Below are 13,829 nucleotides of genomic sequence, written 5' to 3'. Positions count from 1 at the left end.
CTTTACAAGGGGATGTTAAATACATTGACAAGCAACATATTTAAACCCAATACAATGAACGTAACACAAAATTAGCCCATAGAAATCACGCCCATCATGATGGCAGGTAAAAAAAAAAAGCTGAGAAATAAAAAGGCCAGCACTTTCGGGAGGAATATGAAAGCTTGAGGACATAAACCAATCTCAGCTGAATTTAAAATAAATTAGGAAGTAATGTGGGTAGATTATCCCGTAACAGCCTACCACAGGATTTCTTGCCCCTCCTTCTGAAACAGGCTACAGTGGAACATAGGGTACAGGATTAGATGGACCATTGTAAGACTATGTTCCTACCTATCGCTGCCCCCAACACATTTTATATGGAACCCCTTCCTCAAACAAGAGACTTTGTTGAGTTTTTAAAAGCATGTTTATGTGACTGCACATCAATGTCTGTGTAAAAAGGTGTTATGACAGTTTATCCACAAAGGTTACAGTAAGAAAAAGCACTTCTTTATGATAGTAATTCACAAATTCACAAGGATCACTTTAATATACAAAGCAATTACTACCATTCTGAAACACAAAGCAGCTAATATGTACATAGTGTTAATAAAATGCATTATAACTCAGTACAATTTTTTAAAACACAGATAAAGCACAAAAAGATTAAGTAAAAAAATTAAAACAGGGACATTTCTAGAATATAGGGAATTGTAATAGGAACTTATTTCCCACATCAAGGTTTCTTTGTTTAGCATTTTAACACAAATGGTGGAGTTAAGGTTGAAATACCCTGTTTTGTGCTGATAGTTTTGGGTAAAGTATCAGAAATGAGTGAGTTGAGATTTACCCTCTCCATCTTAAATTAAAAAAATAACACTAGTTAATAATAATTCTTGTTCCAGAAACCTCCCTGAAAAACATTTTTCTAAAAATATTTCAAATTATAAATCTGTTCTAGAAATGATTTATTTTTGACATGAACAACTGATATGTGGACAAGTCTGCAGAGGACAAGTGGGAACAGTTGCTAGTTAGCACCTCTCTCTGCCTCTGCCCTTCTTCACCCCAGAAAGTCCATGTAAGAAGTAGAATGTTAAATTTCATACAAATTTGCAGTTCTATAATTTTGCTTCTTTTTAAATATAAATAATTTCATTATACACACAAAATGGAGTGGCTCCTGGATAAAATACAACTTCGGTAGAGCATCCTGCTGTTGCTGATTCTAATCTGGACCATTTGCAGATGGTCCCAGATTTTGCCTAACTTCACAGAAATGCTGCCTGAGGTTGAGACTCAATGAATTGACTCTGATCATTTCCAACTTGAAGTACAGCAAATGGTCAGCTTATGCTAAACACGCTAACCGGGGATCATTAGCTCCTTTCCCACTCTTTCTTTCCGGCCCAAGGGACATCTCCTGAGGACTGTTAACTTTTCTTATTTCTTGCTGGTGAGAATGAGATCTAAAGTTACCATCTTATACAGCAAGCCAAAAACTGCAGCTGGGACCTGCACTTGCAGTACCAGACATGTAGACAAGTCAAGGTCTTTAATCTGTGCTAGACAAATTTGCCAGTTTACTTCTCTTCACAGGCTATGATTCCAATCCACTTAAAAATGCATTCCAAGGTGGAACACCTGAAATACAAACTCTTTTTACAAACTGAATCTCGTCCCTCTTCCCTAAAGATACAGAAATATTTAAGCTGAGCTCAATCTACCATGAACAAATGACAGGTGGAACTTCAGGACCATGTTTGTATATATTAGTTTGAATCGTCCCAAACTAGCTAAGCTTTACATGTTCAGGTCCTTCTCGGATCAGTATTTTTTATAACTAGCACATTCAGAAGATCAAGGAAATCAGTCCTTAGTCACAGGCCACACAAACTGTGAATTTACAGGACATAATGAAAAGCGTACATTACAACAACTCAGGGTGTAGAGCTAAGACATTAACTCACCTCTTGCCACTGTGAGAGAGAGTTAGTTGTACTTTCTTTCTTTCTTTGGTAGCTGAATGGGAGAGTTATCATTAGATGTGCCTTCATTTCCTGGTACCTAGAATCTATAAATCCTTTTGCATTTGTTCTTGTTTTTTTGGGGGGTGGGAGCAGGTGGGAAAATGCAGCACCTGTAGTATGCAGCTAGATCTAAAACAGAGGACTGAAAAAATTTAGGTTTCCCTTCTAAATTAATTCCCCTTTCTCACTTGAGGTCTTTGAACTAGTTGTTGTGTCTAAAAAGAATTTAACATGCATCCCATATGTGTTCCTAAGAGACAAAATGGAGTCCTTACACTATACCCTGATGATCTAGTTGGTACTGCCGGTTCAGATCCCTTGTCATTTTTAAGTAGCACCTGCTAAAAGTCAGATGCTAACAGGCTTCATGCTGAAAGTTCATCATGAAAGAGTCAGTGGATTTGTGGAGAGGAATGAGAGTCACAAATAACCATATCAGGGCGCTTCTCAAGCAAAATTAATATAGAATTGTTCTAAGGTTTATTTCTTTTTGTAAAAGTGCACATTTTATCAAACATTTACAAAGCATATCATGTAACAAAAATAAATATACAACCTTTCCTTTAGGTCATTGGCGAATGTTATGTCACTTACTGTTCTCAGGGCAAAAAATGGCAATACAAACAGGGCCTCAGAAACACAGAAAAACCCTCCTATAAGTGCCAACGGTTTGTGACCACTGATGATGAACTCATGTTAAAGTGTACTTGTTCTAGCTTTAACCTGAAAAAAGCACTGGCTAGCTTTTTTAAAAATAAGCAGAGACCAGTTTTAATTAACAGATGACTGCCTGCAGCTGCTGTCTACTGGAAGCCCAGATTAAAAAATGGCAGTACAAATTTAGATCAGAAATATTATGTATAGGGTGGTTTTTCCTTGTTAAATCAACTTTATTTTTTTCCTGAGTCTTCATACAGTTCCAAACATTCGAACACCTTTCTGGTCAACATTTAGTACCAGACAAGCCAGTAGGTCTGAGACACAAAGACAAACTATAGAACAATCAAACGCCTACAGATGACTTTGTCCTGAAGAGCATGGCTGGCTGGAATTGTGCTTTCAGAAACTAGCAATGCTACTGGCAACTCTCCAAATCTAGTGAAATCAATGGTCAAATAAAAAGCATAACCCCTACCCCATGAGTTAAAAAAAGAAGTGTTACCAATGGTTTCTTAGTAAAAACCCTTCCAATTGTTTTTGCCTATTTTATATAGCTGCCAAAGAGACAAAGCTCAAAAGTGAATAATTTTGAGGAGGGGAGAGAACGTTTTTAAACAATCGTTTAAATTACTTCAAAATCTCCATCTAAGAAAAACACAATGGCCTTGAAGAATGAAATAAAATCCTTGAAAATTGATAACTGAACAACAGCACAAAAATCAGTGTTTGAATAATGCAGCCCAAACCTACTGAAAAGAGTAAGCTTGCGCGCACATGCACACACACTCCCACACACACAAAAGTAAAAATTGTTTCTGTTCTTAATATACTATAATACTCAGCATTCCTGACTTAAAAGCTCTCAGAGCTGTAGATTATATACTGTGTGTGAATATATATATATATATATATGTACATATTATACATATTTTTTTCAAGAATATCTAAATTAAGAGAGCACCTTTGACAATAACTTAATTGCCTGCTTGGTGCTGTTGTTTTGCAAAATAATGACATTACAAAAATTATATTTGAAATCAATTCTGGTTTATTATGAGCATAATGGATCTAGCCCTTTCTAACCTCTCTTCAGGTAAACCAGGCTATCAATGCTTGAAAGCTTACAACAGAGATATAAAACAAGCCTCCCATTAATTTCAGCAGAATTTCTGTTCTACAGCAAAATGGCCCTAATTTATAAAAGCTGACTTCCTCCTACCCCTTGCTATTTGCTTCTCAGTAAGTTAATGACATCTGAATGGATTCTGGTATTGTCTTCTTTCTCTTTTTGGCCATTGTGAATAATAAAAGCATGAACTGGTAAATTCAACCCTGTACTTGTTCTAATACGATAATCTTCATTGCTGACTTATTTCATTTCTATTAAAAACCCAAGTCCTCAGTGCTGCATGCACAAAAATAGATTCTTGTCCATCTTTGGGTACTTTAGAATAAGATTTTTTAATTATTTTTGTGTATGTGACTTTAATGCTGATGAGGGTCTGGATTGGTAACTCTGAAGATTCTATCCACAGGACTTGTACAGCATGGACATTAGCAAGGTGAGGTTTTCCACCTTGCCCAATGAATATGATTCCACTTTGTCCTTGAAGGAGCACCTCTAGGTCTAACAGATCTGTCTCCACAGTCTATTTAGTTCTGCTGAGAGACTATCAACAAAAGGTGCTAATCAGTGCCAATTATCTAAAAGGAACAGAACTGAGATCAACTAATTTCATGCAGGTTCACCACAAAACCCAAGTTTTTGCAAACTGATGGCTCTATAGTGAGAAACATCCTGCTTCATGTAGAGTATTTACAGCTTTTTAAAATTCTCTTATTAACACATAATTGTTTAAATGAGGCAAATCAGTAGTCCACTCCTGCAGTAGCAGGAATTCTGCTTCTAGCAGGAAGTCTGAGAAAATGCCATGCATTTATAGTAAACTATTTGTCTTGAGTGGGGGAAGGGATAAATTCACTCCAATGTATGTATTCTCCATCTTTAAGAATCTGCCAATTTTAATAAAAGCACATCTGAGAATTTAGGGGCTTTCTTCAAGTTTGCATCATTCATCATATAAAGTGACATCTTAATTAAAAAAAATAAAAAAGGAAAATCAATCCTCTACTGCAGATAAAAATAGGCTATGTATAAAAACTGCTTGACAATCTTAGATTTGAAAACTTATTCTTTCATTATCCTGATACTCATGTTACAATTCTGTTTAATTTGACATCAAACAAAACTTGACCTGAAGTTAATCTTGACCCTAGATTAAACAATAATGCTACAAGTTTAATCTTAAACCTTTCTTAAACCTCTTGGAAACCAAATGCCGTCTCAAATAAGAAAGCCATAACTTTTAATACTGCTAACAGCTTTCTTAGTCAATTGTTTACAGTCCTCTCAGTGTTTTTTATTCTAATGCCACCTTGGCAGCTGTCTCACCATTAAAAATGATCTTAAATTAGAAATTTTACTTTTAAACAGATTAAGTGAACAAGAAAAAATACTAGCTAGTACTTAGCCTAGGTACTAGTACAGACCATAGTCTTGCGTGTATGTGTATATACACAAAGCTTGAAATAATAACCAGGACCTGAGGTCCAGAGCAAACATATTTTATCAAATGACCAAGTTAAAACATCACAATCTGGCTTTGAAGGGCCAATACACAAACCAAGCATGATTATTTTGACACACAATGGAAATCCTAATGCTGAGTACAGAGTTCATTATTGTGAACATGATTACATCTACTATTTCTTGTCATGTATTTCTGGGGAAAATAGCTATTCCCTCAGTGCATACGCAAGGGCCTGATCCTGCAAACGTTTGATGCATGTGAGTAATTTTACTCAATAAGTAAAGAGTTTGCTGGATCTGGCTCTTTACATTAAAACCATCCATTGAATAAATTATGTACATTTATGGTTAGGATGGGTAGGTTCATAGTCAATATTTTCCCCAAACACAGTTCTTACCCTAAAAATCCCCTAAAAGTGGGATTCAGCAGGGAACATTTATACTCCTCATATTTGAACTTGTCTTCCAAAGATGAATTTTAAGTATACAGGGAGACCTCAGGGGTTGAAAAAATAATTTAGCAAACCTGTGTTCAGCATAAAGCAATGAAGATAACCTACTTGTCTGAGAAGAGATGAGATATTCAGAGGAATTTCCATGTTCATCAATGAATTTATACATGGAGTTGGTGATATAGTTGTGCTGGATAAAAACAGGTAGGGCTCCAAGCATTACTCTTGTTTACTATATAACTGTCTTCTAAACAGAAGCTGTTCGCTATTGTACCTTTGTGTACTTGAGTTCATTTCCTATCCAATATTAAGATGCTTCACTCAGTGATTTATTTGAGTGTATTCAAAATATTGAACACAGACAGACACAGACACACATACACCTGCTTCAAGAAGCAACAAGTGACCCATAATGGACCTAGCTTCAATGAAATGGTCTCTGAAGTATGGAGAAGCTTTTATCAATCTAGAAGGCAGAGAGATTATAGATGACACTCCAAAAATCCACCTGCGATAGTTTAATATTTTTCTATTATCTCCACACTAAGAATCTGTATATGGCGCTGCCTTCGCTTGGCATGCCACTCAGCCATGTATTTGTACTGTTTATAATGACTATGTGAAACCATGTATCAATTTGGCAATCATTGCATCTTCACTGCACCATACCTACTTTTATATATATGTGGTCCACAAAGTACTTCAGGCCAAGAGGGTGATTCTGTCCCTAAGGCAATCAAAAAGGTCAGCACACACTCTGGAAATCATACAAAAGAACCCAGTCTCCCTCCCCAAGTCTTCACAAATGAACATGATTACTTCTTGACAATGATGGGGGGCATGAGAAAGAAGCCTTTCCTCCTTCTTCTTTTTCTTCTTCTTCTTCATGATCAGGATGGTTGGTGATGAAAATAACCTCTTGGGAGGAGCAGTGGAGGAAATGTTTGAACATTCACAGTTTAATGCAAAGCACAGATGAATTAAATTCTGTAGTTGCTTTCAGGCAGTTTCGCGCATAGAAAAAAAGAAATGTTTAGAAAATAAAAAGTTTACTTTGTCTTTCTGGTTGTGGGCAAAACCAGTCTGTATCCCACTTTGACAAGGAAAAATGGGATCCAAAATTAATCTGATTTGTGGCAGTACAGGTCCTTAAGTGCTTTCAGCTCCTCAATCAGTGTCTTGTTTTGGTTTTCAAGCACAGCCACTCGGTTTTCGAGACATTTCACATATTCTTTCTTCTTCCTGCGACACTCACGTGCAGCCTCTCTGTAAAGCAAAAAAGGCCATTCAAACTCAGCGTATGAGAAAGCATGAGCTGCTTTTGAGCTTGACTATTCAGGTCAAACTGCCAAACCAATATCAGCATTTTTAGAACTTGGCTGTAGAATTAGAGGAATTTGTAATTCAGGAAGAAATTAAGCATATAACCATTTTTGTCGCAAATCATACATATCAAAATCACAAAGATCACGTCAGTATATGAGTAGCAGCATGTAAACACTAACAAAATTCTGCCCATTTTAGAATGTGACTGAACAGCATTGTAACTATGGCAGCCTCTGTGCTGAGTACATCACTTTGTTATCATTTCAATGAGTTTTATAATAAGAAATACAACCTCTCTCTGAGTTATGAAGGAGTTACGGACCAAACACTTGGCCATAACTCGATCTGTTCATAACTCCAACCCCATTGAGTTACATAGCGACCGCACTGTTCACAAGCGTGGGTCGTGTTCGTAACTTGGAGACTGCCTTTATGACCACTCCATGGGAGCTTTGGTCGTAAATGCGAATGGTCATAACTCGACCGTTCACAACTCAGGGACCGGCTGTAATATAATAAAAAACCTGAGTACGAGTAATGTTCATCAAGTTAACCCATCCATTTGCTATGGTACAAATGAACAATGGCAGCAGTGATAAAACACTGTTAGCTTTGTTTACTCAATGCAACAGAGGCTATAATTAAGGCACTCAAGTATTTGTCTTCTAGATCAGGGTTTCTCAACCTATTTTTATAAAGTACCCCTTTAAAATATATATATATATATATATATGAAAAGTACCTCCAGTACCTACAGTTGTCAGACACACATTTTTTTTCTACTATTGCAATACATTTGTTTAACATCTTAATCGTGGCTGGGCAGGTGATGACATTTTTGGGTGTAAAAAGTACAAAAATAGTAAAGCGCTGTAAAACTTAAACTAAAAATTCAGTTTTCTCCAAATTTCAGTTGTGTTGACGTACCCTCCTCCCCAGACTTCTTTCGAGTACCCCTAAGGGTACTCATGCCACTGGTTGAGAAACATTACTCTAGCTGTACAAAACCTTGTTACCAGTGCAGTGCCCTCGTTTTACTGATACTATTAATATCACTACACTTAATTGTACAGTATTTCAAATAATATATCATCCCTTCCCCCTTTTACGAGAATACAACTCATTCTTAGCAACCACATGGATATTACATGATTATCTTACCAGCTTCTGTTGTATCAATAATATAGAAATCAAAACGTACTGAAGTAAGCTTCAACACAGTATGCCACAGAGCTACTTTGTAAAAACTGGTGCTGAAGCACCCTAATTCAGATGCCAGCCTGCTAAGAGCATCAATGAAAAATACAATGCCAAACTAAGTGCTAAGCATCCTTGAAGTAATAACACTGAAGGAAAAACTTTAATAAGCTCCAAATTATGAGCACCAAAGTGCAAAGGAAAAACAGACATCAAAATGCCACAATACGGAAGGGGCCACTCTGTTGGGGGCATCCGACTGCAAGATGTCAACAGTTGGGTTGGGGTCCTCCGACACCCTTTCAGCCTGGACCCCCAGACTCTAGGCCAGGCGTCTAAGGGAGTCCTGGTGAGCCCTCAAGACCATGGAGGGCATGGAAAGGAGAGTGTCACTCAGGGCCTCATTGGGGGAGGAAGATGAGGACTCCTTCATCACCATCTCGACAGGGCACTCAGCCTGTAAGGATCCCTGGGAGGCTGCTGCTGATGGCCCTGCAAGGGGCTGACCCGCCTGAACCCTGGACTCCGAGGGCCTGGGAGACATTCGGCGCAGGGGGAGCGACTGCCCCAATGTGAGCGAAGAGGTCAGGGCGGTTGCTAAGGGGGGTCCCCTGCACAGGGAGAAGGCTGACTCTGGCTTGGAAGGGGCCACACCCTGGGCTTAATGATAGGCCCATGGGGTCCAAAAAGGCCACTAAGAGGATCCTGGGGCCTGAGGGGGCCAGGCCTGCTGCACTGCCAGTACCGGGACCAGTTGCGCCCATTGCTGTTGGTGGGCCAAGATACTCTGGTGCTGTGATCGGTGGGAATAAGGCCAATGCCGTGACCTGGATCTGGATCCCCCCGACGACCAGATGGACTCCACCTCTGAGTCTGTTGAGTACTCCAGCGCCGACCATGGCAGAGTGGAAGCAGATGCAGTCGGGGACCTTGATGCTGCTGGGACATGCCAAGCCATCCACTCCGGTTTTCCCCGGTGCCGACGGGAACAGGAGGAGGTATGGTCAGGCTCGGACTTGGGCCCCGAGCGGCGCCAGAGGTCACGGTGGTCGGTGCCATGCTCAGTGCCAGATGAGACACCTGCCCCAGTGTCGAATCTGGTGCAGAGGGACAGGCTGGGGTAGAGGTCGCCGCTGGTGCCAGCCCTGCAGACAGTGCCATGCACGGGCTTTGGGCGGCCTGGGAAGACGCTGCAGAGTGGTGCCTCTTGGGGTCTGGTGCCAGTGCCGGCTGAGGTCCCAATCCCTTCCGGCAGCCGGTACTGGTGAAAAGGAGGGTACTGCTCGATTAGGTCCCTGGCCACTTCAAACACCTCTGGAGTTGAGGGCTCCAGGAAGTCGCCCACTGGACTCACGTCCCGGCGCGGGCTCGGCCTCCTGCCCGACCCTGCGAGCCTGGGCTATGGGTGCATGCAGGGCACGTGCCGTGGGGGAGACCTGCCCCTGCTAGACCTCCTCCTCCTCTGAGGCACTGGGAACGGTGCCAAGGTCTACATGATGCCGGGAGGGTGCTTCTGTGGTTCAACGCCTCCTGCACCGAGGCCGGTGCGCTCTGTGTCACCAGTGCTGGGTCCAAGGCCGGTCACAGAGCTGCTTCCAGCAGAATGATTTTCAGGCACAACTCTTTCCCCTGCTTCGTCCGTGGTTTGAATGTCTGGCAGACCTTGGATAACTGAGCCTCTCCCCTGCGCTTAAGACAGGCAGAGTGGGTCTCCGCAGGGCATAGGCCTTTGGCACCGTTGGCGGGGTCTGAAGCCCTGGGGGCCAGGTATGCCTTGCTGTACGCACCGGGCTCTTAGCACTACCAAACAGTACTTAGCACTAAGAAACAATACTTAGCAACTAATTAGAGAACTGATAAAAACTAGAACAACAAACGAAGAACAAATAACTTGAAAACGAGTTGACTGCTAAAGGGCGCTTGCCAGTTGAGAGTAAGATCACATTCCAATGACCTCACAGGCGGTAAGAAGGAACTGACAGTGTGGAGGGCCAGCCAGGGCATATATTGGCCAGTATAACAGCACCACATCAGGGGGCTCCCCTGCTGGCCTGACGGGTTCTGCTAAGGGAAACATTTCTGACGATACATGCATCATGGAATGGACATGAGCAAGCACTTGAAGAACTTGTCTATCCAGCCAGAAATTGTTTTTGAGAGATTAATCTTGGCAGATTCAATACTGTCTATAAATATTTTATGTAATCCTTCAGTATATATTGTCTTCCCATATATATTGGGCATTCCCTCCTTCTCTAATGTAATTTCACTTCTGAAACATCCATTAGTTAGGCAGGCTAAACAAAGGCAATGTGGCTCATGCAGAAGACACTAGTATAAGATGGACAGAATTGATTTCCCTTGTTTTTCTGATATTTTCCAAACTGCAAAGCTTTCCTTGACTGTGGATAGGATTCCTGACCTGCTGAGAGACCTCACAATTTTAACCACAGAAGAGGCTTTAGAGGGGAAACAGTAACACCAACTATTCACTAATATCTGAAACCTTTTAGTTAAAGACTTTTTGGAAAGTTCAGCACTAGTTCTTTCTTCATTCATACCACTCACATAGTACACAGCACTTGGTTCATGTGATGTCCTCTTGCTGCGTATCCACAGCTTACCAAGTTAAACTCATCTAGATAACACACTCAGCTTTTTGGAATAGCAAGTCAGTCAATCAGGGCCCTCATAACCCCCAGAATTTTTTTGCCCATCACAGAAAATGCTGTCATTTTCTTAGATAATACTGTTTAATGCAGAGTGTCAAACACGGAGCCTGTCGTGCAGCTCAAGCTGGTTGGGATATAATCAGCTAACCCCCTTTGTCCTTCTCCCACTCCTAGGCAGCCACTTTCACCTTTGCAACATCCAGGCTTGAGCAGACTCCTTCCCAGCTTCTCTCTAACTTCATATTCCTTGTTCCCACACAAATTAACAGGCTTGGGGGAGTGGCTCTTTCTCTTCCCGAAGCCAGTTCCTGCTTCTCCAAACATCCCCACCTCACAGGGTAGAATTATTTTTTCTCTCTCCCTCACCCTAACTGCTGCCATTGCTGAGTCCTGACACCAAACTCAGAGGTTCAGCTGCTTCTCTGCCCCTTATCTTTGATGCTGCTGCCTTCTGAGAATAGCATCCAAGGGACAAGTGGCTAAAAGGGGATGGGTGAGATGAGAGAGAGAATTTACCAAAGTGGGAGGAGGGCACAGGGACTAATGATAAGGGGAATTAATAGAAGACTAAGCTAAAGAACACAGAAAAGGTGATGGCAAGAATTCATTTACTTTAAGAAGCTGAACTTTAAAATGCAATGTTTAACTCTAAAAGAACTTGTTCTGTAATCAAAAGAGACTGTGAAATTTGCCTGTTACCAGTGAAATATTTACTTCTGGCCACAAATGCTAGCTGAAAGGGTAACTCAGCACTTGCAGAATGAACTGACAACCAAACCTTATGGCTTCATAGCCACAATATATTGAGTTATCAGATGCTGCTTGTCTTAGTTGGCATCTTTAAAGACATTTTGACCTTCTTCATATAATGTTTCATAAAGGGGATGAGACTAGCCAGGAATCTATTGCATAAACATTGCACAACCCACTCTTCTCTAGACCTGTTAGAAATGCAAGGTGTATATCACACCAGTTTAACACTGAGAACTCTAATTCTATGCACAAACAAAGCAAAATTAACACTGCACACACCTGTTCTTCATTAGGCGCACTTCTCTCTTTCGTGCAGCTTCCTCTGCTGGCTGCGTAGGAAGTGCTGGGGAGGAGGCCATGACCACGCCAGGTGCAATGGTGCTGGTAGGTGCTGTGCGAATCTGGTAGGTCTGCACATCTCCTGAGGCAGCTGAAAGGGAAGTATCATATTAGGTTACACAGCACTGTGAGAATCCACTGTTAAAATACTGTGCGAATAACACCTAGTCACCAATCTAAACATAACCAGAAAAAATGAGGCAACGACTGGGCTACAATGCAGAAGGGATTATCTGGGTTATCAATGGTAGTTCATTTCTAGTTTTGGCTGCAGTAATTCTCGCTGAAGAGGGCTTAACTTGTGTCTGACAACAAGATTTATCCTGCAGCTGCTGGTGCCACTGTAAATTTTCTTCCAATGGAGTTTTGACTGTTCTATTTTGTGAACCTGCTAAGCAACCATAAATCTAGCAAGGTAAGCAGGAAATAGCTTTTGGGATATTCCTAGGCAAACAGTACTTTCTAGGTGCACGCCAGTGAACTGGTAATGCACATGTGAACTGGTAATTCCATGCATATGGATCTGCAGGGGTGACTGTGGGAGGATTTGCAGGAATGTAAAATTTGTATCCACAACAAACACACGTGGAATTTATGCACTAACCTTTGAAACAGAGCCCACAACCTTCAGCTTTTATTTACTTGGAAGTCTATTGCATTTTCTCTAGAATAAATCCTATTATTTGAAGAAATGGCTTTAAAAAAAAAAAAAAAACACATACAAGACAGAAAAGAAAAAAAGATGTATTTTTCATATGTATACATTAATTAAGTCTCTTCCTTCAATGACCTGAACAAAGAGAAAAATCAGAAGCATCTTTAAAAAAAAAAAGGACTCTTTTGTAGTGCAGGGAACAGTATTAAAAAGAAACAGTGACTTCTAACTGGAAAGGGCAATAAATTACTAGTAAAGGAAAGTTCCCTTATGGAAAGAACATTATGAACAGCTCTCTGCCCTAAGAACTGAAAAATACTCCTAAAATTTAACTTCTAATTTATCATCATTGTAGAAAACCACTTGACAGAAATCAAGAACTCTCAAGAAAATTGTGTCACTGGTTTTGAGAAACAAATAGTAAATATTCTCTTAAACGAGCTAAAGGAAATACAGTATAGACAAAGCAGAAGTGAACTACCTTTCAGGAACCAAAACAGAAGAATTTTCTATATCCAAAAATATCTTAATTCTATTCTGAGTGATAGTAAATGGTTCCAAAAAAGTGAGATTTATGGTTTTGTTTGAATTTATTTTACCTGTTTCAGAAACTGATCTGTGCCAAAACTGACATATTTGAGGGAATTATTGGTAAGTTAAATTGCCTTAGAATTAACAGAATATAATATGATTATGAAATTGTGTACCTTGTACAACAACTTGATTGCTCGGTACCAGAATTTGTTGTCCATCAGTGGTCTGTGCGTATTGTAAAATAGTGGTACCAGGCTGGGTTGCAGCTGCATTCGTCATGGTCAATGTTTGGAGTCCCTGGACTCCGTCTGTGCCATTGTTAGCCAGTTGTATTGCTCCTCCTTGGGTGATGGCAACTGAAGACAAGTATATTTTATACAAAGGTCAAAAGATTTATTCAATATCCTACAATGGCTACTTACAGTTTACAATTGAGCTACAGAAGAACAGTTTAAATCCGTTGCACAACTACACACTTTAACATCAGATATGTCAGTGTAACTGTATTTTAGAAGTAACCAGGCTTCACCAATGTCCTACTATAATTCAGTATCATTATGGTTGCCATCTTTCTGATAGACAAAAATAAAGACCAAACTTTGCTTCTCCTACCAATCACACCCCTAAGGCCTGGTCTAC

The 13,829-nt window shown here is 40.3% G+C and overlaps 1 protein-coding gene across 2 annotated transcripts in view; it reads right to left on the bottom strand.

Moving 5' to 3' along the window:
* Nucleotides 1–2,464: 2,464 nt before the first annotated feature.
* CREB1 (cAMP responsive element binding protein 1) overlaps nucleotides 2,465–13,829 on the bottom strand; it is a 52,744-nt gene continuing 41,379 nt past the window's right edge. For both annotated transcript variants that reach the window (XM_075934367.1, XM_075934365.1), the window contains 3 exons: nucleotides 13,364–13,546; nucleotides 11,942–12,092; nucleotides 2,465–6,980 (listed from right to left, as the gene is read on the bottom strand). In XM_075934367.1, the coding sequence (XP_075790482.1) occupies nucleotides 6,836–6,980; nucleotides 11,942–12,092; nucleotides 13,364–13,546 (479 nt within the window). In that variant the 3' untranslated portion in view covers nucleotides 2,465–6,835. The remainder of the gene's footprint in view (nucleotides 6,981–11,941; nucleotides 12,093–13,363; nucleotides 13,547–13,829) is intronic.

Source organism: Pelodiscus sinensis, chromosome 7, assembly GCF_049634645.1.
Source record: "Pelodiscus sinensis isolate JC-2024 chromosome 7, ASM4963464v1, whole genome shotgun sequence".
NCBI lineage: Eukaryota > Metazoa > Chordata > Testudines > Trionychidae > Pelodiscus > Pelodiscus sinensis.
The sequence above is the reverse complement of the archived record's forward strand: the minus strand, read 5'-3'. Positions and strand labels throughout refer to the sequence as shown.